At 38.4% G+C, this 25,892-nt stretch overlaps 2 protein-coding genes across 2 annotated transcripts in view; one reads left to right on the top strand and one right to left on the bottom strand.

The window, feature by feature from the left end:
* Positions 1-25,892, bottom strand: part of MAN1A2 (mannosidase alpha class 1A member 2) — a 155,008-nt gene that overhangs the window by 73,709 nt on the left and 55,407 nt on the right. The window contains exons 4-5 of the mRNA XM_026104860.2: positions 10,283-10,401; positions 7,758-7,838 (exon numbers count right to left, since the gene is read on the bottom strand). Of these exons, the coding sequence (XP_025960645.1) occupies positions 7,758-7,838; positions 10,283-10,401 (200 nt within the window). The remainder of the gene's footprint in view (positions 1-7,757; positions 7,839-10,282; positions 10,402-25,892) is intronic.
* Positions 659-2,371, top strand: LOC112985910 (signal peptide peptidase-like 2B). The gene has a single exon (XM_064505365.1). It carries the CDS (start codon positions 659-661, stop codon positions 2,369-2,371), a length of 1,713 nt encoding a protein of 570 aa, XP_064361435.1.

The raw sequence follows: 25,892 nt of genomic DNA, 5'->3' as shown, positions 1-25,892 counted from the left end.
AACGACTTTCTTTTTCTTTTTCTTTTTTTTTTTTTTTAGCAAGGCTAAAAGTTTATGAAGGTAGTATAAACTGAAATAAGATATTTTACCCAAAGTCTAACATCAAAGGACTTGAGAAATTATCATTGGAGCTAGCATCTCCCCGTTCACGTAGCCACAAAGCTGAAGGAATGACTACGCAAAAGGGAGGAGAAAAGCTACTGTCAAAGAATTTACTGGGTGACCCCAAGCCCCAGAATGTATCCACAGACAGAAGGCAAAATGTGCAGCAGCTGAGGCAGGGCTTGTCACCATGGTGAGCCATGCTGTGTCACAGACAAGGGTGGGGCTGTAGCCAGGGAAGGGACAGACTTGCCACGTAAAAGGAAGGAGACTGTTTCTCCAATGGGGGACACACACATAACATCATAAAAAATATACATATATGTATCAGTGGATGGGACTGGTTTCTGCTTGGCTAGGAATTGCCATGTCACAAGGAAGTCAGCTGAGTCATCCTACAAAGACAGAAGCTTTCTTGGAGAAAGGAATGGGTAAGAAAAGGTCATACAGTATGCAGCATACCCAGAAGATAGTGGCACTGCTTCTACCCCACCTGCTCCTCCTGTTTTTTCTGCAAATGCTGGCTCATCAAACTAGACTCGTCAAAGTTATCCCCATGAAGGGAGGAGACTACTGCTTCCTAGCCCCTTCTCACTGGGCACACTTCCTCAAGCCCAAGGATAACCAACCTCACTGGCTCCAGCTGAATCAGAGCTTCACCTTCTCAGCCTTGTGTTGTCTTCCTTCCTCCTTTGGTGAGGATGACAGTGACGGCGGGGGCCTGACCACTGGAACTGCCTCAGGGAGAAAGGGTGACTGCAACTTCTTTGAGAACTCCAGGCTCCAGGGAATAAATGGGACTCAAGGGCTATTAACCCTCAGGGGAGATGCCCTAGTAACCTTTCCAGGGGGCAACAAGCATTCCCATGATTGGGGTCACTGTGAAGAGTTTACTATTCCTGTAGATTTGCTCAATGATATGGACTTCATTTACCTATTTTTCAAGAAGCTGGGCAGAGATTTGGGGTGTAGTATGGGTATCATGTTCATTCTGGCAGTGGGTACAGTCAGCACTGGAGGCTACTGGGCAGGAGCCACAGAGAAGAAAAGACAGCAATACATCAAATGCAGTTGTAAAAAAAGAGAATATTTCGAACATGTAACAATCAACCCTGATATCCCCTTTATCTGTGGAAGCATAGCAACATCCTCCTTTTTGTTACTCATGCTTTACTGCTTTTATGATCATGTAGTGTGTTTAATGATAGGATTATTCTGCCTATATGCATCTCTCGGTCTCTACAGCTGTCTATCCCCTGCCTTGAACAAACTCCCATTTGGAGAGCATAAAGTTTATTTACAGCATTTTCACAAATGCTTAGAAGTGAAGAAATTGCTCTTAGCAGGGTTCAGCATCTTCACTGCTGTCTTTTGGATGGTCTTCAGAAATGAGGATCAATGGGCCTGGATCCTGCAAGATGCTCTAGGAATCTCTATCTGCCTTCATGAACTAAAAACAGTCCACATACCCAGGATGAAGAACTGCAGCTTGTTTCTACTTGCTCTTTTGGTCTATGATGTCTTTTTTGTGTTTATCACTCCTCTCCTAACCAAGTGTGGGGACAGCATAATGGAAATGGTAGCTCTTGGACCATCCAACTCAGCCCACCATGAGAAAAACCCCTTTCTGCTGAAGATTCCAGTGTGGTACCCTACACCAGCTTTTGACAACAGCCCTTTTACTGTCCTAGGCCTTGGGGACATTTTAATTCCTGGTTTCCTGGTAGCCTACTCTCATAGATTTGATATTCAGGCACGATCTTCATGGATCTATTTTGTAACTTCTACTATAGCGTATAGCTACGGTCTCTTGGTGAGCTTCATAGCTTCAACATTAACACAGAAAGGTCAGCCAGCTCTTCTCTACTTGGTGACCTTCACTCTTACCGCTTGCTTGCTTGTTGCTTTTTTGCGCCAGGAGTTGACAGTCTTTTGGACAGGCAGTGATTTTACAAAGCAGCTCTCCTGTCCTCCCTTGGAAATCAGTATCAGCTACCCTGATACCCAAACAGATCCAAAGACACAAATGTGGCTTAAAGAAGGGGAAGAACAAATGATCAATCACATATCCAATAAAGACCAACCACATAATTCATTTGTTTTGAAAGAAGAACTTACTGACACCAATATACACAGTGAAGAGAAAAACTTCATATTATCAAGAGAAGAAATAAGCAATCAATGTAAGTGTGATATCAAACAAGGCAGTCTCAAAGCAGAGAATCAGCCAGACACCACGACAGACAAAAATCCCAGAACCACACCCTGAGAAACCAGTTATTTAACACGACTGATTTCCAGATAACAAAGTAAGCCAGGAGAATTTTAAAAAACGCGTGACCAGCCAGTTCCAATCCAGCAATAAAAGTAACAATCCAGTAACAAAAGTGACTTGTACAGGCATCCTTTTTTTGTGAAATGTAGTGCTTTATCTTGTTCCGATCTCTGTATATACATGATACTCTGTTTCATTAAGCATTTCTATCCTTACATTATTACTCACAATAGAATGATATAAAGATATTCTATTATTGTAGGATAAAAAGTTAAAGATAACCATAAAGAACACAAACCACTCTTATACAATAAGTCTAGGGAATAGTCTTGGAATAAACATAAAGGAACATACTGTTCTAGGGAAAATGCTAAATAACTCCTTAGTGAGCATCATTCAAAACTATTAAAAAAACCATGGATGCATAAACTAAAGGCAAAAAATGAAATATTTGCCAGGACAGTGTAAGAGAGAAAGGAAAAATACTTGCAGCTTTAATACTGTGACCAAAAAAGTTGTTTTGTTTTGTCTTTTAAACCATGTAGGGCTGACTTTGATCCCAAGCTGACATATTTAATCTTTACTCCAAAGCAGGCATATGGAACATTCCTTTTCTAGTTATTTCCATCACATTATCAGCTATATCACAAGCCCTCTTCAAGCATAATGAAGACCTTGTCTAGTTCTTCTGAAAGTTAAAAGATTGTTAAAGGAACTACTGAGAAAAGCCTGGCTCAGGCTGCATAAGAGATCACTGCATATTTTACCCTGATATGTTAATTAGGCCATGTTAACCCCATTTGACAGCTAGTGAAGAAGAAGCACAATGGTGCCTGGGAGCTCAGAAGGTGGATAATTTATAATTTAACTGCAAGATCATGTTTCCTCTTTGATCAAAACACAAACTGTTAAAATGTTATCCATTCTATTGTAATCTGGGGTGGAGAAAAGGAGTGCCTAGTTCTTACAATATGACTCCCAGCCACTTCCTACTAAGCAACACTCTTGAATCCTGTTACCTCCAAAAACACTTAATAAGTGGCTCCTAAGTCAGAGTAGACACAAGAAATTTTGTAATTTCTATTCAGAAATAGGGTACTATGTATGCCTGTTAACATACAGCTGAATGAGGAATAAAGATCAGTGGAGTAAACACTTCATACTGGTAGCTAATTTATCAGTGGCAAATGAGAAGAAATTTCTGGCATACAGAAAAATACCAGAGCTGCCTGGACCTAAAGCATCCTAAGGAGCTTGTCACACTTTTTTCTTATGCTTTTTTAAGAAGTCACTGTCTCTCTTTGGTTTGACAGTATAATAAAAAAGTATACATTTCGCTATTTTAGCATTTAATCATTATATATTTTAATAATGTACCTTGGAGAAAAGCCACGGACTCAAAACTTCAAAATGAAGAAAGTCTCAAAAGCAGTAACAGATCTGGATCGCATTCCTATTTAGTAGCTGGGTCAAGAAAGGCACACTCTTGGATCTGATAATATACATCTAGCCAAAGGCCGAATGGCCTGTCCACAGTCAGACAGGAAGAATTTCTTGTTGCACAGAAGATTTAAACTAGAGCCTCCCAGATTGCAGACCTACTACCTCGGCCACCAGAAGCCTTCAGTTTTCATCCAACTTGAGGAGACTGAAATAAAACGCATGGGCAGATTTCCTACTGTGCCAAGTTTCACAGTCATGTTCCACTTTTCTTTGGTTCATAAAGCACCTTAGAGGAAGATGGTGATTTTACCAAACCAGGAGAATTGCCAGCTAGACAGAGAAACAACTTTGTTCCTCTACATCAATGGAATGGTATAGTAAGGCAATACAAACCAAACCATTTGGCCAAGTGGACTTGAAAACACACACTCAAACTATAGTTTGAGTTCACATACATATATATAGTTCACACGCTCCTTGCCCAAGGAAGTCCAGCAGAAATTCCCAAGTGTAACAGGTTGGGCTGTTCAAGCCTTTGGAAGGGTCACATGTCAGATAAAAAAAAGAAAGGCTTGTGACTCTACAATGGACCGGACAAGCCCATGGAATTTTAAACCAAGCTGCCAGTTGCTAAAACAGCAACATTTCTTGTTGTAAAGGAAATATATTTCATTATTTTCCCATCCACTGCAGTGAGTGAGCGCAAGAGAACTCTTACTGAAAGAAGGGACGGCAATACAATCTTATTGTGAAGGTTGTTAAATTTTGCCATCCTCTTTAACCAGCTCTCCCACCATTAAAAAAAAGCCTGATCATAGCTGATACTCTTCTAAGAAATACCAGTAACATGACAACTGAAATATACCATGGAGAAAGAGTTACGCTATTCTAAGAAAATAAATAATGAAAAAATTAACATATTTCTAAAAACAGCAGTAAGCAGGACAACTCTACCTAAACTAATAGCTAGGTGGCTTTTAAACCATGATCAATATCTAGCATGATGAATCATAATCAGACAAAATCCTATCAAGTACAATTATCCTCTCCATACAAAGGGCAAAAGCACATAGACAAAGCGTGCTGATTAACAAGTTCTCCAAATGTGGCCACTTAAATGTGAACTGTCACAACCAAAGTTAGGCCTTGGGCACTTTCTTTTAAGGCTGTCAGTTCAGCATCTTTATCAGCACTAAGTGGTAAGAATCAAAAGGAAATAAGAACAGGTTTTATAACAGTCAAGCAGCAGTAACTCTCCATTGCTGACCTAAGCAGTTTTTATGCAAGTTAAAGGCAAAAAAGCGGAATCAATTCCAAGAGGCCTATTCTATGTACATGACCTACTTTTCAATATACCAAACAAGCTATACAAAAATATGGAAATGAATGTGACAGACTCCTAAACCAAGATCTAGCAAATCTTAGAGAAAGAGACGTTTGAGGAAAGGGAGATGGTGTATGGAACATCAGGAAGGGATGAGAAGAGAAAATGAGCAACTAAATGACTGTTTGACGAACAAAGGAAGGATACCTACCAATAGGTAGGGACGTCCTCCGATGCACATATGCATATGCACATGTGCATATTCATGACCTGAGTGGTCAAAATATCCAAGTGCTTGAGATCAGACTTGTTTGTTTTAACAGTGGCTAAGAAGTGCCTCCTCACATGTATTACTGCAGTACAAAAGAAATGACACATGCCCCAAGCCACAGCCAATGAATACCTTTCTTTCTGGGGGACAGCACAGAGAAGACCAGACTGGAAATACCACATCTCAAACAGATCCAACAGTTTAACTAGGAAATGACTGACTCTAAGAGTTTTCATCAGAGGCAGGTCTCTCTCTTCTGGGCTCAGCCACTGAAAAGTCTCAGACTTCCTTGCTTATCTTATCCATGCTGACAAATTGCACAGAAGTCATCCAAACTGGCAAATGAATTAATCTCTCAGGTAACAAAAGCAATCCCGTCTGCCACACTATGTGAAAGAAAGGCACTCTAAACACTCGTTGACGAGCTCTTCTCTTCGAAAATAAAGATTGTAAATAAGGTCACATGACAGGAATAATCTTCCGCCATAAGTCATGAAGTGTTAAAGGTCCACTGGAGAGCCTGATGCCATAAAAATATTTTTAAAAGGCAAAAGAGTCAGCCCTGTAGTCAACATTCAGAGAAGATGGAGGGTAAAAGCCTTCTAAGATGGAAGGAAGCAAAACATTTTGATGAAAACTCTTTAAGCAAAGGAGCTCGCTCTGACCTCACTGAACACTTAGAAGCAACTGAAAGGGGATATATTCAGCCCTACAAGTCCAGGCAAAGCATGGCTGCACTCATCCACATACTAGGGAAAAAAGTTCTTGATACTGTGCTTGTGCGCAGGTATAGTATTGATCCATACAAACAAATGCAGTAACTGATAAGTAATCTTTGTTCCCCCACTGGGGTTTTTCATATTCACATTAGCTAACTCCAAGAAGCGCACTCCAGTTCAAGTTATCCAGAGACAGGATCAATGTTCATATCTGAAAAGACGATGTGGGACTGTTCTACCCAATGCTTGAAGGCTTCAGTGATCACACAGTACTTAACGTGATCAGAATTAAAAGGCTGACTCTGGGGAATAGGGCCACTCTGAGGGTAAAACCCTTACTGAGCTCCCAGGAAACTCTGGTGCAAGATCAAGCTTGACAAACTGTAGGCACAGAAAGACTCGCTGCCATGAACACAAGCTCAGCACTTAGGTTGCTACAAAGGAGATGGAGCAGCAGAATTCTGTTCTTTTCCTTTCCTTCAGGCCTCCTACAACAGACCATGTAAATTAGTGCAGTAGAAAGGACTGCTTGCTGCTGATCTTAATATGGACAGGGTGGAGCTTGGAGAGTGTGGACAGTAAAGGTGGTGAAGCAGCAATACTTGATGAAAAGTGAATGAACAATTTCTTTCAAGATAAGCAATGGATTTGTGCTCTGCTATGCTGTGCTGTATTTCCAAATATAAGATACTTCCACAAGAGAAAATTCATGAGTCCCAGGATGATTCCAAAGAATTACAATGATAACAAATATGGAGTTTCTCCTGGTTCCTTTCAGGGTTCTGGTATAATCTCTGAGAACTTGTGGACAGGCGTGTGGTCCTTCCCTAAACCAAAAGAGACAAGAAGTATGGACACCTGGAAAAGAATCAAACCCAGGAAATATGGCTGAAAGCCTAATGTTTTAGATAGAGGACTACAGAAGGGCCACCAAAAAAAAGGATCAAAATAAATTAACAAAATCAAAGACATGGGCAACAGATCAACCAAAAGACAGCTAACTGTTAAGACATGAGAAAAGCTATGATTTAATCTGTAGGCTGGGTCAGGTTCCATCCTTGTTAAAGTATAAGAGGAAATGGGGCAGGAAGCCACAGCAATGATACTACTAAACCAAAGTAGTCCAGGATTGCAAGTGTTTGGGTATATGCACCCTTTCAATATAAGCATGCATTTGGATAACAACTCAGAAATATTAATCCTCAAGACCTTTTAACAGGAGTTTCAAAACTGGGATGAACTTGACCTGATATTTCTCAATTTGTCCCTGAGAAAATGGTAAGAAGATTTTCTGAAACTTTTGTGAAGCAAACCTGCAGCCTTGAAGGACAAATGACAAAACTATTATTTCTACTTTTGTAGATAAACTGAGTTACTGTTGGCACTAAAACCTAGGGACTTGACATTTCAGACTGAAGTGGACATCATCTGAAAACACCTTGATGAATGAGGCATTTCAAAGTTCTAGTGAAGGGTTTACAATTAGCTTAGAGCTGCACAGAAACAAGATTGTAAAATTAGTTTGCAAACTGTAGAGAAACCAAGATTCTAAAAAATTTTTTGTATGCAACCTTTATTTGCTAGACTACATGAAATCTCACAGACACCTTCCACTTTCCTTACCTCTTGTCCTGAAAGGTAGTATGCTGCCAAAAGACCACCAATGAAGCGAATATTGACCTCAAAAACAGACACTTCGGAATTCTGGAAGAAGAAAAATTTAAAAAGTAAATATTTAACAAGTTCCCTAATCAAAGAACAAAAAAATCACAAGGCAGAGGAAAGTACATATCCAAAGCCAAGAGGCATGTTGGGGGGGGGGGGGGGAGGGGGGTTGCACCATGCCACTATCTAGATCCATACTGGTATTCCTGTGTACGTCTTCATGACAGTGAGTAGTGCCTCTAGTGTGAAATTAAACTGATTTTTAAAAATCAAATCAGTTTTTCTTCTGCTCTCCAATTATGTTACCACTACAAATTGCAAGTTCTTTGGGAGATAGTAGGAGAGAAGGCAAAGACTGTACATTCCCATAACTCAGCACATCTTGCTTTTTCTTATATTTAACTATACTTGTGAATTTTCTGTGTTTAAAACAGTAGAAGCATAATTAGAGAATTCCTGTAATGTGCTTTCTTACCCTGACTTACCCATGTATAATCTCAAATTCAGCTCCATTTTAATGTAGTCTCCAACTGGGAATAGCCTTCATATATTTAACATTATGACAATATGTACTGCAAACCACTGAGAAACTCAAAAGCATAAAACATATTGCTGCCTCCCTCCATTTTAATATATTTGGGCTAAATTCACTAGTACATTCGGGTTCATTTAACCTGCTATGGAAAATTAAGAGACGCTAGCCAGTTTTATCACCTTTCTGCGTCCTACTGACCCCCATTCATTCCTTTGCCTGCATATACCCCATCTGTCTCTCCCATAAACTTCTATTCATTCAACCCGTTAAACACAGAAATGTATATTTTAATAAAGGCTTTTGAGATAAGGCATACTTTCCTTTTACCCAGAAAAGTCACTAGAATTTACACTGTACAAGCTGTTCTAGCAGTTAGCACACAGCTAACATGATATTTACCAGCATCTTCCCTTCCACACTGTATTTTCTGTGGCACTAGTAGCTGTTTCTGGCATTTTGCACATATCCCAAAAGTACACACTACTTATCTCGGAGAGATTATGTGAACATTTTAAATGTTAAATACTGCTTATGCTTAGAAGGCTAAAGTTTGAAATATCTAAAAAATACGATTTTAGTGAAAGATGTATTGTTATTCACATGTACAAAATATCAACAATGCAATGTGTGATTCCATTTAATACCTATTACAGACATAAACAACACAAGCAAAAATGTATAGTGAAACCAATGACTTCTACTTCTCAGTGAAATTATCCAAAGGAACAGTAACTTTACTTTAAGAACAATTCTTAAGAAAAGTTTGTTTCTACTTTGAACAATACAAGGGTCATATAAATAAGACAACTCATTAACCTTCAGAAATGTTTTTGATACATGGGAAGCTATAGTTTAAGCCCAGTGGTTCATGTAATTTTTTTTCAACAAACACAGGATTAAATCTGCAAATTTATATTGAGATTGCCTTAGTTCAGAAAAAAACTAGGAAGCAATTTAGTCCATAGTCACAATGATACCATTATGCCTACACTGTCTCTGACATATGTAGAGTCTTCAGATTTAGACTGTATAATTATCTGGCAGTATTGGGGGGAAGGAGGGGGAGCAGAGAGTAGAATTTCTGTAGTGTTTGCCAGATAGTCAATGTATGAAACAAAATTCTTTCTGAAATGCAGGATTTAATATAAGAACAAAAATAAGTATCTGTTCAGCTCCTGCTGCACACCAAAGTTTCACTTTGTGCATTACGAAGTGTAAAAATCTTCTTGGAGCCATAGGGCAAGTCCAAGGATTGAAACACAAATTCTGTCACACAGTTTATGAAATATTCCCCAAATTAGTACAAAGAGCCCTAATAAGAACAAAACAGAGTCATTTCTTCTATTTAACATTAATGAACTCTGTATACAAGAAGAATGTCCAAATGTCAGACAGTGTATAACCAGCTGGAAAATTCTTCTTATTGATTTTGAACCTGCTGGCAAACGAAGGACACTCAAATGGCATTCTGGCTTACTGTTAAAATATCTTAATACCATGGGGGAAGAAAACACCTGGATTGTAATGTTAAGTAATTTATACACCATGGTTTGGGAAAAAATGTCTTTCATAACCCCATTATTTGCTGCTACTATCAGCTGTTAAAGCCTGATTTTTTTTTAATCAGACTTTACTTTGTATTCATTTCTTCTGTAGAGGCACTGTTGTTTCTAATGGACCACTTCCCTTTTCTTCCATTATCCAATAATAGTTTGTACTCTGAAAATACAATATACAGACATATCTCTATAATTGAAGAGCGTGAAAGTTCTTTTTCAAAGTACAGAAAGTTCTAAACATAAAGAACTTCGATAAACTGAAAGTTTACACCTGAACTTCTGATACTTTGAATAAGCTTTTTAAGCTCCAGCTGAAAGCCCTCTTTCATCTCCCTTCAGGAGGAACATGGTGAAAAGACTAGAGAAAAATTAGGACAAGTTCTACTCACCACGCTGAAATCAAGATTTTTGTCAATCCACTCTTGTCCTTCTCTGAATTCATCATGAAGCCCCATGATATAAAGAGTATCTAATGCATCTACTATGGTAGCACCCATTTGTGAGTTTCCTAAAGGGAGTGAGGGGGGGAAAAAAAAGATTTCTATTACAAGTGACTATTTTATTATTTTTCTTAAACATCAAAAGCAAGAGAAAATAACCCAAGCAGTAACAAAGCAGAGTTACTATAGAGACAAACAGTCAAAATGAGCAAGGAATTAGCAGCTACATAAGAGGATCTCACTTCTCTTTTAAAGCTTCAGCACACTGCTATCATTTGGATTCTGGGGAGAGAAGGACACTAAAGATGGAAAAATCCTTCTCATCTGCTCTCCAAACCTGAACATGAGCAACTCCACTTTGACATAAAAGAAAGATAGAAAGACATGCAGCTTCAAGAGGCTATTAGGGATTTGAGGACAGAAAAGCGTGACATACGCAAGATAAAGTGATCAGTATTTGGAGTAATGTCTAATATTTCCCAACATTTACTATAGGAGCTAATGAGCAGGGATGCCCTGGCTTGGCCTCATTGATAAAGTCTCAGCCCCAAGATGCTCACTTTACCTATCGCAGGGGCTCTGCAATGCACTCATGAATTCCTGAACTATCAACACGTAAAGTGTAGCATCTTAAGCCAAATAAAAACCAGTGATGCTTGACCCTAAAATGCCATTCACTTGAAACAGCAGCAATTTAGCTGACTGATGAGCATCTCATTGGTTTGTACAAGGGAGACAGTCCTGCTGTTAGGTTGTTTTCACTCACACATTTCTGAGTTTTACATGTTTAGAGTTTTCTTTTTCCTTCCCTCCTCAAGAATAACAGTAACTGAATTAACTTACCACCTCAACTGTAATTCTCTTAAACCCTTAAATTACTGATACTTACATGGAAGCTTAATTCCATTTTCAGGGATTCATTCCCTGAATAATAAAAACTAAACACAACAGTTTTTATAACAAAGTAACCAATTTCTTCAAAAATAGGGGTGCATTGTTTTTAAAGAATTTGAACTAGATATGAAAAGCCTTAAGTCTATTTTGTTCGTTAAGAATATTCAAGCACATGTCAGGACATGCTACATTTGCTACGATTAAATAGAATACATATGCTTTAGCAAACTGACCACCAGGCATATTTATAATTCTCAGAAAATGGATTCATTGTGGTGCGTAAGTATGGTAAGGTTTGGAAGGACATACTAAAATTTACACGGAAGTGCTGAATCCCATTGTTTGTGCAGAAGTGGACCACTACTTGAATTAGAACTACAATAGCCACCTACTTCCTACCTTTTCATATGCATGACATGTCAGTTAACCTCTAATTTGTCACTTAAAAAATATGGAAAGCAGACCACAACACAAGGTGTTTGGATCAATAGGGAGCTTTCGGAATTCTGAAATTTGTAACAGTTGCCTTGTAACAGTTTCAAAAAATAAGAACATTTAAGCCTGAGTGCAGCCATAACCACATCAGGAAGCTCACATATTCTATAATGGGCACAGGGGGAGAAGAGTACATTGTACAGGAATGGGTTCATGCCCGCCTCGTGGAAAAAAAAAAGTTCAGGCACCACTATACTATCATCCATACTTTTCTAGATCTCAGAAGCAAACATTCAAGTGCCCAGCAGTGACTACAGCAATGTATTGGACACAGGAATATCTACTTTCCAGCCCTGCAGGAAGCATCTTGAAAAATACAAATTTACATCATCTTTTTTTATGTCATTCTCTGCACAGAAACATGAAAGAAGAGCCATGAAAGCGCAAAAGCCCATGATAATTTGCCATGTCATAACTCCAATAGGTGCACACAGTCAGAGATTGAGAGCCAAAAAGTCAGAGCAGCTTGAACTCAGAGCTCTCCACAAGACCTACCAAAACCACCACGGTTTCCTAACGTATCTCAGGGTGATGAAATGATATGAGGGAGTCACTGCATAGTCTCTTTGGCTTCCTATTACACATATTGCTCCTGACAGAAGGAGCAAGGCACTCCAGTGACTCATTATTGGCTGTCGGAAAACATTGATTTATTAAGACAATTGAAAGTGCAAGAGGCATAAGAGGATGCCTGTATCAAAAAACTGCAGTAAGAAGTTTTGTATTGTCCATAATGACTACAAGCATCTAACATTTCAGTATCACTCTTCGACATGCAAAAAGTACTCCAGGGTTATATGTCATTTTGGAAGGCAACTATATTTAATGATCTGTCTACAATTATGGTTGAGGTAAAGATGAATTATTTTGAATTCTAAGTGCATATTCTTAACGAAGAAGAATTTGTCACTATCACCAACACATCATGTGTTTCAAAAGACAGCAACCTGCTCTGCCAATTAAGTTTTTCTTGCCATATAAACCCATCCCAAGGAAAAGAAAAGCAAGTGATTTTTTCACAGAACTGAAGAAGAAAAACAAAAAACCACTCTGGCTCTTCCCCAATGTGGTTGTTTCAATGGGGGAAAAAAGATTTTTTTTAAAAATCACATCTTCTCAGCTTCCCCTTAGGGCTGCTTTCTTCTCAGGCTCATGAGAGTTTGATAACTAGCAATATAATCAAAAGAATTTAATGTGACCAAGGTGTTACCTAAGAAAGGCAATTACCATTTGAGAGATGTAAAAATCAAATTGCAGACTTTTTTTTTTTTTTGGTAAAGAACTGGCTTAAGTCTGAAACGTTAATTGATCAAATAATTAAATTATCACAGCACACAGGCACTAGAGACAGAATCAAGGTTGCAAAGAAACTTTATTCTGACTTCTCTGAACATAGGTGCTTTTGATTCAATATATTAGTAACACCATCAGTGTTTTTGACACTGCCCTTCCATTTTCCTCTGTAGTTATTTTCCAAAATCTTAAGATTATTTTTATTAATGTTTCTCATCTTTTTAATTTAACAAGTGTTAATACCTGTGTCTTTTAGGGAGATATTTGTGCTGATTATATATAAATATGCACCATGGCATCAAATAAAGAAAAGCAATGGAATTTGACTTCAACAAATACAGACAGGAGGCTGGATTTCATTGTCACAGTTTTAAGTCCTTTTTAGCCAACCCTCAACTCCACACACACACAACTCCCATCTAAGCTAGTGGTCCCTAATAGGGTTTGGCTGGCAACTTGTTTCAGGCAAGATCCAACATTGTTGTTTTCAGCCACAGGAATAAGTTAATTCAATCTGACAAAACGAAATACACCTGCACAGTATTTTTCACCCCAAAGAATCAAGTATAGGTGTACCTTCATACCCTAACTTTCGTCTGGCCCACATTCCCATAATTTGTTCAAGCTCTTCGTCGTGCTTATTTTTTGCGTTTCAGTTCCTCACATCTTTTATGTGAGGAACTCACCTCATCTTTACCTTTCACAGATGCATAAATATTCAACAAAACATTACTGAGCAAAGCCCCTTTTGTTCACATCTGCCTTTGCCCTGAGCAGTGACAGTTGCCTGTTTCTGAGATGGAGATCACACTATGGTTATACTTGCTATATTCTGTGTAAGAGCTGTTTCTTACAATGGACTCCTTAGAATAGCATTTGTATACCAAAGCATAATTTTTTTTTCTTCTTTCTTATTCATAGATATGCTGCTATTTCACAGCAGTTTGGGCATTTTTTCCTTAAACATATGAAAACTAATCCTATATTGCACACCAACACCTCTTCCTTGTGGAAGACTCAGAAGAGCAGTCTTTGTTTTTTAAACCTGCTGAGCTGAACAGATTTCCAAAAGGTCAAGAGATGACAGTCGATATATTGTAACAGATTGTCTACCCAATCTTCTTTCTTTAGCCTTCATCAGGCAGCACAAAGCAAATGAAGTCTTCCCATAAAGGAGGAAAAAGTCTAATACAGAATCCCTATTCCCAGAAGTCTCATGCCTACAAGAATAAAGGGTAGAGTCGGACATACGGCAACCCAGAGGATGAGAGGCATAACACATTGGTTGCCCCATGTTTCAAGAGAGGCACAACCATTTGTGGGCTACACAAGGTTGGGTGAGAGATTCAAAGGGTATTACTCGCTCTCAGCTTCTTTCTTGTAGGACTGTCTGTGTGGAGGGGAAGTCACTCTTAATTTGTCCCTAAATACAAACAACCTCTGCTGACCTTTTCTTCAGAGGTTCACAACCTAACCAGAATAGGCAATGATGCTGCTATAGCTGCCTTCTTTCATCTTAAAATGGATTGAACAGCCAGCAAGGCAGCATCTGAAATTTGAAACAGGAAGAAACCATACATGTTTGAAGATCACTGCCCTGCATTAGAGCTGCACTTAATGCTATTGGGAAAACAACAGACTACAATGGATAGACAGCTAATACTTCCCCCCCCCCGCCTGTTGTTGATTCAAACCATTCAGTCTAAAGTTAAAAAGAGAAATCATTTTCTATTCATAACAGGCTTTGTATTTTCATTTCATAGCCATGCTAAGTTCCATAAATTTTGCCTTAAAGGATAAGAGGATAGTCTTCATGGACTTAAATCACTCAAGGTGTGCTTTGAAAGGTAATGAAGTAACTGTAAACAATGAGATAAGAGCTCGGAGTAGTAAACACAGCTTATGACCACCTAAACCAATCTGAACTATTATTTGTCAGGATAGAGAAGAGAACAGATGTCTCATTGTAGTAAAAAAGGCTATAAAACAATTAAACAAATTACAGTAGAAAATAACCCTTCTGCCTGAAGGCACTCCTCCCAGGAGCTGCCTCTGTTCAGTACAAAGGCTCAGTTGGTCATGTTGAAGAAGATAATGACCAATTCCAAAAGGGCTCCATTTTGCAAGTGTCAGATTAGGAAGTTTCTCCTCCATCTAATTACAGTTCTAGTTGACTGAGTTCCAAACTTAATGAAGTTTGCCTAATGAATGCAATACTCGTTTTTCTAAATAAAACAGAACATCCATCATGAGCTAATGGAAGGAATTTAAGTGTGAAATAGCTAAACTATTAACAAAATCATGCACTCTCTCATTAAGCAAGAGTATTATTCCAAAGGACTGCAAAATATTAAGTGTCAGATTTATATTTAGGCAGACTTCAGTCTCCTGAGATTAGACAAATAATTTCTTCATTTGATAGCAAATGCATTCTCTACACCGACTGGATTATCTAGCAAATCTTATGACTATACATAAACAGCAGGTCACTGAACGAAAAATGGCCTTTCTATCTACAATTCTTTGACATATTCAAAGTGCTGGATGAAGAACTGGTTTATTTATACCTTTTTAAAATCTCACAAGAGACTACTAAAGTATAGGGAGAAAAATCTTTGTCATGTGTTCCATGACAAAAAGGAATATGAAAAGAATAAATAGCCCATTTTCATTATAAAGTTAAGAATTGAGATTCACAAAGTATGATACTGGCTATAGGATTGCTTACTGAATTTATTCTGTGGAAGCAGAAGAGACTGAGCAGTGAGGTAGTAAAGAAAATACGTGAAGTAACCTAGATCAGTTAGGATCAGAAAAGACTGCAAAGCTCTGAGATGCACAGCGACATTAAGTAAGGAAGAAGATGACAAATTAAACTGTATGTCAGTTAAGTCTTGCACTCTGAGCTGAAAAGTAATCATTAAATATGTACTTCACAGAAACTTTGATTATTAAAGATGTCACCCACACAGTCTCCTTTCTTCAATGGGTGTGTACCACACACAAGTCTCATTACTACTTCTGAGTAACACTTCCACAGGGGATCTCATTACCCCAGTTGAGGGCTGAGCAGGAGACCAGGCTCAGAAGAGAAGGCAAAAGTGGAATTTGTAAGGCCAACAGATTTCAAAGAACTACAACTATAGAAAGTAATCATTTTTTCTTTCCCTTTCAGCCTCTCTTTTCCTATAATCTAACACAAGAGGAATGGCTTGGAATCTGTTTGAAGACTGATACAGGAGCTCTGTATGAAAGTTTGCGTCTGATGCAAAAGCTTGCACCGAGGACTAATGAAAGGCAGGGTGTGGATCCACACCATGACTTTGACACAAAAATCTCCAATTAGGTAGAACATAGATGCCCAGATTTGAACAGAACAAATGCAATTCAAGTGAATATCTCATTTTCAAAATGCACTGTACGTCAAATCGGGACTGCAACAACACAATCCAAGGAAATCTGCCAACATGGAAAAATTAACTCAATCTCTAGGGAAAATCATACACAGTAGGTGTAGTACATACATATAACCCTCCTAACCATTCTATCTTACACAGTGACCGAAAGGAAATGTTTTATTAGCTGGCAGAAAAGACAGCAGACCCAAAAGTGGGATGCTCGTCAGTTCCTTTACAATCAACTTAGGATTTTAATATTTCTAATGCAGTGACAAAAACACACAGGAATCTATTAGAGACTCTTATCCTTGTTTACAAGGACAACTTACAGATACCACTACTTACAGGAGAGCTGGAGAAACTGGCAAAATTACTGGAGGAAGAAAGATTAGTTGGATATAGTAAGAGCATTTGGGCTATTACTGAAGAAAACCGCTTCTGTATTATACAAATAGGAAAGATTTCCATATCAAGGCATCCTTGCTATGGAAATAATCTATTTTACACCATAGAAAGCCAGTTTCTCTTCATAAGCATTAGATAGCCAGAACCTAGTTAGTCATGTGTAGAGACCTGAGATCTGGATGAAAGGAAAATACTTTCACTTTCAAAACAGCAGGACCAATGGGATGATCCTACTGATGGACAAAACTGTAAGATCCAAACAGCCCTTGTGTGGCAGAAATAGTACAGGTAACATGGCAACCCTTATCCAGTTCTTGATTTTGCAGGGCCCTAGATAGGCATCACCTACCACAAACAGAATCCTCTGCTGGAGCAGAATTGCAGACTTTGATTACCAACATGTCTAATTGTGGGAATCACTCTTCAAAGGGAATCTAAGAGGACCGAAGCCTTGAGGGGCCAACTCAAGGTTCCAGTTAAATTTCTGCTCAGGCAGCCCATCATCAGCACCTAGCATTTGGAGAGGACTAGCACTACCACCAGAGTAACCTGATGATGGGTATGTGCCCAAGTCCCAGAGCACATCCTCACTATTCAGTTTCGGTGATTCCAGAAACAAAAGACAAAATCTAAAACCTCCTCAGAGTAGTACACACCGGTACACTTCGAGCTGAAAAGATTAGAGTTATTATTTTTCACATACTCAACTGTTTTAATCTTTAGCAATGGCGTGAAAATGTTTCCTTGGAAAACTCAGCCTGACATTAAATGTACAGTTATTAAAGTCTAAGAAAATGAATATTCTTATTATTGACATTCTGGCCTAGCCAGCTTAAGAATGGCTGAAACACGTAGACTGAGCAAGACCTTACTGATCTAGAGAAAATACACCAATTTCTACCTAAAAAGGTACAAAGAATTCAAGTTTTCTTGCTGCAGCAAGAGTATTTCTTAATGTGATACACAATTACAGACTTGGTAGAAAAATGGACAACATGAAAATTAAAAGCAAACAATTATCACCTCAGTGTTCTTTATCTGTAATGAGGCTCTGTCAATAAAGCTGCCAATATTGAACAATACCACCTATAAAATATCTTAATAACCTACAAGGAGCAAGATAATGTTTAAGGAAATGAATTAAACTATTGAACAACAGAGTTTAATTCCACCATGAAAACAAATGGCTCAAAATTATTTGATGAAACAATACATTTCATACAAAAATGCAACGTACAATTTCAGCCCAGCTATAAAATACAAGTAAGCCTTTAAGCATCTATGAAGAAACCAATTACCTACAACATCTTAGACCAATTAAAAAATCAGAACACAATATTAGTTCTGTTAAATTGCTGACAATAGGCAACAAAAAAGGAGTTCCTAATCTTTCGTACCAGATCCTAGAAGTATCTTAGCATATAAATAACATTAAATAATCAGTTACAATGCTTAATTTTATAAATGAGAAAAGAATGAGTGAAGAACTGTGAAGTATATTCTAGTCTTTTTTCTTTTAATCTATTAAAATGTGAACCTACAAGTAGATATTAATCAAATTACTGTTTAAATACCTAAGTGTGCCCTTAACACCCTACAAATTTTAAAATGTTGTCTAAGGATTTATACTACACTAAAGCTTTCTTTGCTCTGCTCTTCACTTGATTATGCTTCACTTTGTTCTCCAACCAAACCCTACCAGGTCCTTCAGTTTTATTCAGATTTCAGACAAGCGACAGTTGAATGCAGTCTCTCTAGTACAAAGCCTGAATGTGCTCAAAACTAAATTTGAAAAGGCCTTGGCATATTAGTACCAGCCTCTTTCAATTTTCTAAGTTTCTCTCCATTCATCCCCTTTATATTTCTTCTATTATTTTCTTTTCAAGTATAAAAACCAAACTGAATTATTGTAGACAGGAGGAGGAAGGATTGGATTGTGTGCAGACATAATTAAGATTAATGCTGAAGCAGACTAGGATCCGAATCAGTGGAAGGATGAAATCTAGTGATAACTGAAAGGCAGCAACATGAGGGGAAAAAGATTAGCATGAGCTACAGACCAGGAAGGAACAAAGGAGAGGAGAGAGGAGTTAAAATGAACACAAAGGAGGAATACAAGAGGACAGAGGTTAGCAGAAGGGAGGCAAGAAAAATTACTGAGAAATGAATGGTGATGGCAAAGCAACCAGTTACACACAAGCCAGTGACAACTAAACAAAAATACAGACCTACAGATCGGGAAGAGGACGACTCAAAAGAAAAGACTATCTGTGAATGATGGATCAGAAGCACACAAAATCCAAATACACACAGCAGTCAGCTAAACCTAGCAGCACCCAAGGCAAGGCTGGTATTAGACAGTAAATAAGAGAGCAAAATATTATCAAGATTCGAGTTACAGTATGGTTGTGCAACCTGAGTTGGAGAAACTTTATGAAGCACTCTAAGTACTGATCTTCCAAGACAGTAAAGACATAATTTCTTACAGATAACTCTAAGCAAATTTTTTTCTTTGCCAGCTAGGCAGTAGGAATAGCATCATAAAAAGGCACACCTAACAGCCATGAAGTCACGTAAGTTTTTCCATCTTCAGAAGAGCAAAAGCTTGGGCCATCCCTACGCATTTAGGTCCAAACCACACTCTGAATTTTCCCTAAGACAACTGAAGAGGAATTCATTTCAGTTTGGAAGCCCAATAACCTTATCAGAATGATGCAAAGTTCAAATGAACAATCTGATGGAAAGCAAAGTATTAGCCACAAGCACAATGCTGCACTCACATGGTTGCACAGATTCTCAATTGGAGCTCCCTGATAATTGGCTTCAGATGACAGCAAAGTGTACTCGTGCCTGCATCCAGTTTTGTTGGCATGCCCATGGTACTGCCCTTACCTGTCTTAGTTTTCAAGCTCAGTATGCTAATCCTTATTTAGTTGTCATGCCTGTTTACTTAAAATTTTAACACAGCCCAAAATAGATTGCATAGCCTTAATTTCATTTCCTTTTTGCCTCCTCTACCCTTAATTCTAAATGATGGGAAACAAGTTTCAATGCAGGAATAGCAGTCCTTCAACCTAAATAATTCCAAAATCAAAACTAACACAAGTCCAAGGATTCCCAACAGGAAACTGAAACATATTCTTTTCCCAGAGTAAACCATCTAGTTCATAAGAGAAAAACAGGAGAGGATGCTATTAGAGAGGGAGAAAAATATTCTCGATATGATTCTGAGCGTTATACCCTAACATGACTTAAATCCTTCCTCATCCTTTGAAGTAGACATGTACTTACTGTTCTATAAGGCAAATTACAGAAATAAAGTGTGTACTTCTAATTCCACTTTGCATTTGTGCATTTCATTACAATAATTTAAAGTCAGAATTTTCAATCTTCCAAATTACATCTGATTTACTTAACACCATTAGTTCAGAAACATGTAAAAAAGCCACTAAGAACCACTGATCTAAATATATAGTAAACAAATTAATACGGACTGGGTGAGAAGCATTCAGTGAGAATACTGGATCATTAAAAGAAAAACAGAAGATGACGGCTGCTCATGGCAAAGTTTTGGTCTGCACGGGCATGCTTGCGACAATTTGACAAAATAGTAATAACGTTCAAAAACTGTTCTTCAGCCAGCTATAGTTGTCTCTGTGTATGGCATCAACAGTGTAAGCAGTCAAGAGAGATTGCACAGCCAGACTGCATCCTTCCCGCATTCTTTTGCGAGCTTTAGAAAACAACCATACTCTGACCAAACACCAAGTCTATCACAGTGAGGCAAAGCACTAGTGTTTGCAAAACACTGCTTGCCCAATCAGCAGAATAAATCAGAGGATAGTTTTACATTGAATGAACTGAGGAAAAGTCAAAATACTTCTTTTAAAGGGAAGTCAGGTTGTAGCTTCAGTGTTAGAGTCTTTTCAAAGAGTCAACAAGCATGTGGACAGAGAACATACCCTGAGGGTACATGAGAACATCCCTCAAAAAAGGCTCTTGAGAAAACCAAGCTGCCAGAGGATAATAAGAAACCATCTCCACCTGGATGAATAATTGGTTAAAAAACAGGAAATGGGATAAGTATAAATGGCCAGTTTCATTAAGGGAAGTCGCTAGTGGGATCCTACAGAGACGAATGCTTGGGCACATGCTATTCAACACATTTATAAATCATTTGAAAATGCTGTATACACAGCAGGAACCATATCTTGAAAAAGAAGGCTAATTGTGAGCAACTGTAGAAGAGCCACCCCATAATGAGTTTCTAGACTCCATAAGCAGTCAAAAAAGCCCCAAAATACAATTATTCAGAAAAGAACAGTGAGCAAAACAGAAAACAGAACAAAGTTCCAGTCTTCTCAAAGAAATAGAATGGAAAAGATAAAGGTGAAAACCATGTGTGTGAAAAAACAGATATGAGAAATGACTTAACAGACCAAGATTTTTCAAATACTACAGACACAACTGACTTTTCACAAGAAAAAGATAAATAAGGAATATTTTCTCAGGTTCTCCTCCAAGAATTAGGTACCTAATAAAGGGAGCAGAAAGACCGTTCAAAACAAACAAAATGAACTGCTCTCCACACAATACAGACATCAAGCTGTGGAACCTCTTTTAAGGGGGTATTACAGACTCTGTCAACACTCAAGAACAGATTGGATAAAATCATGGAAAAATACACTGAAGGTTATTACATAAACCTTAGTGCCTCTGACTCCAGAAGCACCAATGCTGCACAACCTTTTGTAAGCCTGAAGGGTATTCTGAGAAACACTCAGTTACTACATGTTTGTTCTGTTCTTTTCTCTCTTCCCTAGGCACCTGCTTTTGGCAATTTTTGGAGACAGTAATGATCCTATATTGATCTTTCGTTTGACCTGATGCAACTTTTCTTACACTATCACATTAGTCAGCAGTTCTTGGGAATTATGTACTTAATGATAGCTGTCTTTCCAAAATATGTTACTGGGGGGGGGGGGGGGGGGGAACACCCACACATTCAATATACCTATAATGTTCAAAATTTTCTCCATATAGTCACTCGTTATTGATTTTGCAGAGGACACAGCTGCATATGCCCAGCTATACATCTGTCCTAAAGCCAGTTTCATTTACTTTTAAAACAAATAAAACCTGAAACACAGAGACTGAGCTACAATTTGCATCATGAAATTACCTTTCCTTACTAGCTAGCATGGATGGATTTTCTTCTTCCTTTCATTTGCCAGGGAAAAAAGGCAATGATGGGTAGGTTATTTGCAGATACACAGTTCAGATAAAACCACTGTTCACTAAGTATTTCTTTCACCAAAATGATGAGAGGAATCAAGAACAGATTTGTTTTACACATATACCTCTCACTCCTTTTTTCCTTTTGTTTATCCTCTACATGGACTCAGAGGCCAAAAACACAGACACAGAAAAAGAGGCTGAGCAGGAGTTGTTTCCTTTGGCTTTCTCTTCATTAGGAATGTACGATAACAAGACACCAGAAGCTTTTAATCATATTCTCAAAAGATCATCTCTGAATCTTTGCCTTGGAGTATATCATCTAATTTCTTCCCATCAAAGGTACAGTGTTTATCACATTTACAAATGTGTTGGTTATTTGGCAGTCCAAAACAAAATAAACAAACAAAAAACCCCCACAAAACTTGACACCCTTTATGTTCAGTTATGTCCTTTTACTTCTGAAGTTCACAACTACTCAGATGATGGCAGGCAATAGCGTCAGAGCAGTTCAACCAGCCCAGTAACTGTTACAACAAAAGATGACAAAAGTAATCTAATAAACTAATGAATATTTTTCCAGGGTAATTTAAAAAACATCTATAAAAACAGTATCTTGTAGCATATGCAGGAAATATTCCACTTGTTTTCCAGATCACAAACCTGACAAAGAAATAGTATTATTTCCCAAGCTATACTGTACTTGCCAAAAGTAACTGAAAAATAAACTCCTCTGCCTGACTCAGCTCATCTCACAGCAGCTGCATGCCCTTGCAATCTGATGTACACGTTTGCTCTGTGGGACTTGGGAGCGTTGCTACGCCCACTTTCTGCACAGGAGCAAAATACACTGTCAGTTCTCCACTGCTTAGCACCAGATCTGTGACCAGAGCTCCCCACGCGGCTGCTGCAGCTGCAGCGGGCAGTCGGCTCAGCCCGGCAGGCAGCAGCACACTCTCTTTGATAGTGGGCAGCTGGCTTGGTCACACGGATTAAGCAGTGGTGCTGGGTGAGATGGGCTGTGTGGCAGCCCAGGCAATAGGACACACTCAGGAGGAGTGGGAAGTTGGTGGAAACCAAATAATAGGTTGGCAAGTTAAAAATACTAACTCACTAGTTAACCCAGCTGAAACCTTAAGTTTTTCCCTTCGACATCTTCCTTATTAACCCAGAATACCTCAAAAGGGCTTTTTTCCATATGTGTAAAGGAGCAGTAAATTATGACCCTGAACATGCCAGACTGAAATCTCTCACAAAAAACAGAAAGGCGGTATGTGGTCATATGTTAGGGAAGAAATACAGCACTGCATTGCAGCCTTCAGTCTCCACTAGGTAATACAAACATAGTCACAATGTGACTTCATAGGCACCCTTCTTGTCCTCCTAGAGCACAACACCCCAAAACACAGCTGACAGGCATCCCAGATTAAATGGGCCATTTGCATGGCATGCAAGATAAAAGAAAAGGAGAGACATGGATGCACCGCAAATGCATGAGACAGGTCTAGCACTACAGAATATGAAGTAATAGTTGACTTGTTAAATCTCTGTCCATAAGAATGGGCATGGCTGTATGCACTTGTCTGTGACAAGTGAAAACCTATGCCATTATTCCTTAGGAGAGATCTTTTCTCATCATCAGAAACATATCTAGACATATCTGTTTGTTTACGCATGTATACATATATCAGATCATCACATAATGCAGCTCATCTCTAGACAGAATGTGTCCGAATGCAAAGTCTAGAAATGTACTGCTAGTAGTACAGAGAGCTATGTAATTGTGCAACTATTTGTATCATTACTTTGTTTCACTTCTCCTGACAAACCTTTTTTTAAAGTGGTGAACTGTTTTCCAAATATCTGGGAAAAAGGACCTGCAAACCTTTAAGAATCTCCAAATTATTGGACAGAAGGGTTCATTCGAAAAATCCTTCTCTGACACATCTTCATTTCATTTTAGGTGGTTTAAGGTTACCAAAAAAAAAAAAAAAAAAAAAAAAAAAAAGAAGCGAGAGACAGACAGACAAATTACATTTCAGAACTGTAATTTCAGAAAGCATCAGGTAAGATGCAAGCCAGTGTATTCTAGTTTTTGCAGAGGCCCATGTTCTGAGTTGCCCGAGGCTGTGTTTTATCTTTTTGTTTTCTTAAAGTCAATCAGCTTCTCCAATAAACAGTTTCAAAAAAAAAAAAAAAGGTTGAAGACTGATATAAACCCATTAGTACAAACCAGATTGCTAAATGTAACTCACAATAAAGGATCTTCAAACTTGTGCTACAATGATGAATTCATAAGATACTGAACTTAAGGCTGTCACAAATACACATAGTGGAGAGTCATAATCTCCAAAGCATATCTGGCCTGATTAATTTTAATGGTATTTCCATAAGATGCTGTTCACAAAGGAGGTCATCAAGCAGGTGTAGAGACAAACAGTCTCTAAAGAGCATGTGTCAGACTTGGTTGTTCTGATCCTCAAAAGTGATCCCAGCTGGATTAGATTACAGCAAGGGAAGCTGGCAATACCATCAACTACTCTGGTTTTAGCTAAACCCTGGAAACCTTCTAAAGTAACCTCGCTGTTTGTCATACCTGCTCATCATCTTACATACTCCATTTTCCAGCAGTCTTTTCTTTTCACCCTTTAGTATTCTAATGAGGACCTGACCTAGATCCCCACACAACTCCACTTCTGCAATAACGCTTTGAAGCTATCATCAAGAAGTTCCAGCAACTTAAACAGCCCAGAGTTGCTTTTTTCTTTTTTCTTTCCTTTTTTTCAAAAAAAAACCCTCAGCTGCTACAACCATTAGAGTTGCACATCAAAGTTAAAACTAGAAAGAGAAGTTGCACCTTCTCTCTCTGCTATACTTTCTCCTCCCCTTTGTATACCTTAATTTATCTTAAAGAACACGAATATACAACAAATCTTGAGATCAGCAGCACTCTCAAAACCAGGTAATTTTCAAAAACAACAGGAGCAAGTTATTACTCTGCTTCATGAACACAGAATTCTGTTTCACTACCACAAAAAGGTGTGTGGGGAGAAGTCTGAAGCTAAAATGGTTCATATTATATATCATCTATAAATGAATATCTTTAAAAACCCATGAGTTCCCAGTTATACTTTCCCAAAACAGCACCATACTACTACTGCCTTGGCCAAGCTGTTGGAGAGCTACTATTCAAGATTTTATCCAAAGAGTGACTACACAGTTTGACAGGCAAGGCTCTTAGCAGGCTCTGCTTTACAATTTAGAATCACCAAGTCAGACACCTTCTGTAAAAGACAGGCAAGAGTTTCCAAATAAAGCTGCAGATTAAAGTAATCCCACTAGGTTTTGTTACAAAAGTCAAGCTACTGACTGGGGCAGCCCATCAGTGTTCTTGCTAGCATGCGTCAGCGAGGCACAAAGGACCTTGCTTCAAAGTTTACCACTCTCCCTTAGTTTTAAAGGACTTAGTTTTAAGACTTAGGAAAGCAGTGCAGGCCACCTCTCTCCCCTTGTCTTACCCCAGCCTGAATCCTGCTAGACCTTGCCGTGCTGGGAACACTGATCTTCCTCTTGGCATAAATATAGATATACACTACTTGGCAGGGGTAATGGGAGTCTGATAGGAAAGATTAACAGTTTATTTGCCTTCTAAATGTAATCATGTTTTCTTCACTTGAGAATTATCTGTAACCTAGTTTCCAGAAGATTCATGCATCCAAAAAGATGCAGTGTCAACGGCAATACCTTCTCCTTGTTGAATCTCACACTAATTGGTAATAGAAATTGGTAAAGTACTAGTAATAACAATACAGCCGAGACAGCCCTTGGTACAAGAACAA

This window comes from Dromaius novaehollandiae, chromosome 1 (assembly GCF_036370855.1).
Source record: "Dromaius novaehollandiae isolate bDroNov1 chromosome 1, bDroNov1.hap1, whole genome shotgun sequence".
In the NCBI taxonomy this organism is placed as follows: domain Eukaryota; kingdom Metazoa; phylum Chordata; class Aves; order Casuariiformes; family Dromaiidae; genus Dromaius; species Dromaius novaehollandiae.
This window is presented reverse-complemented; position numbering and strand designations above follow the sequence as displayed.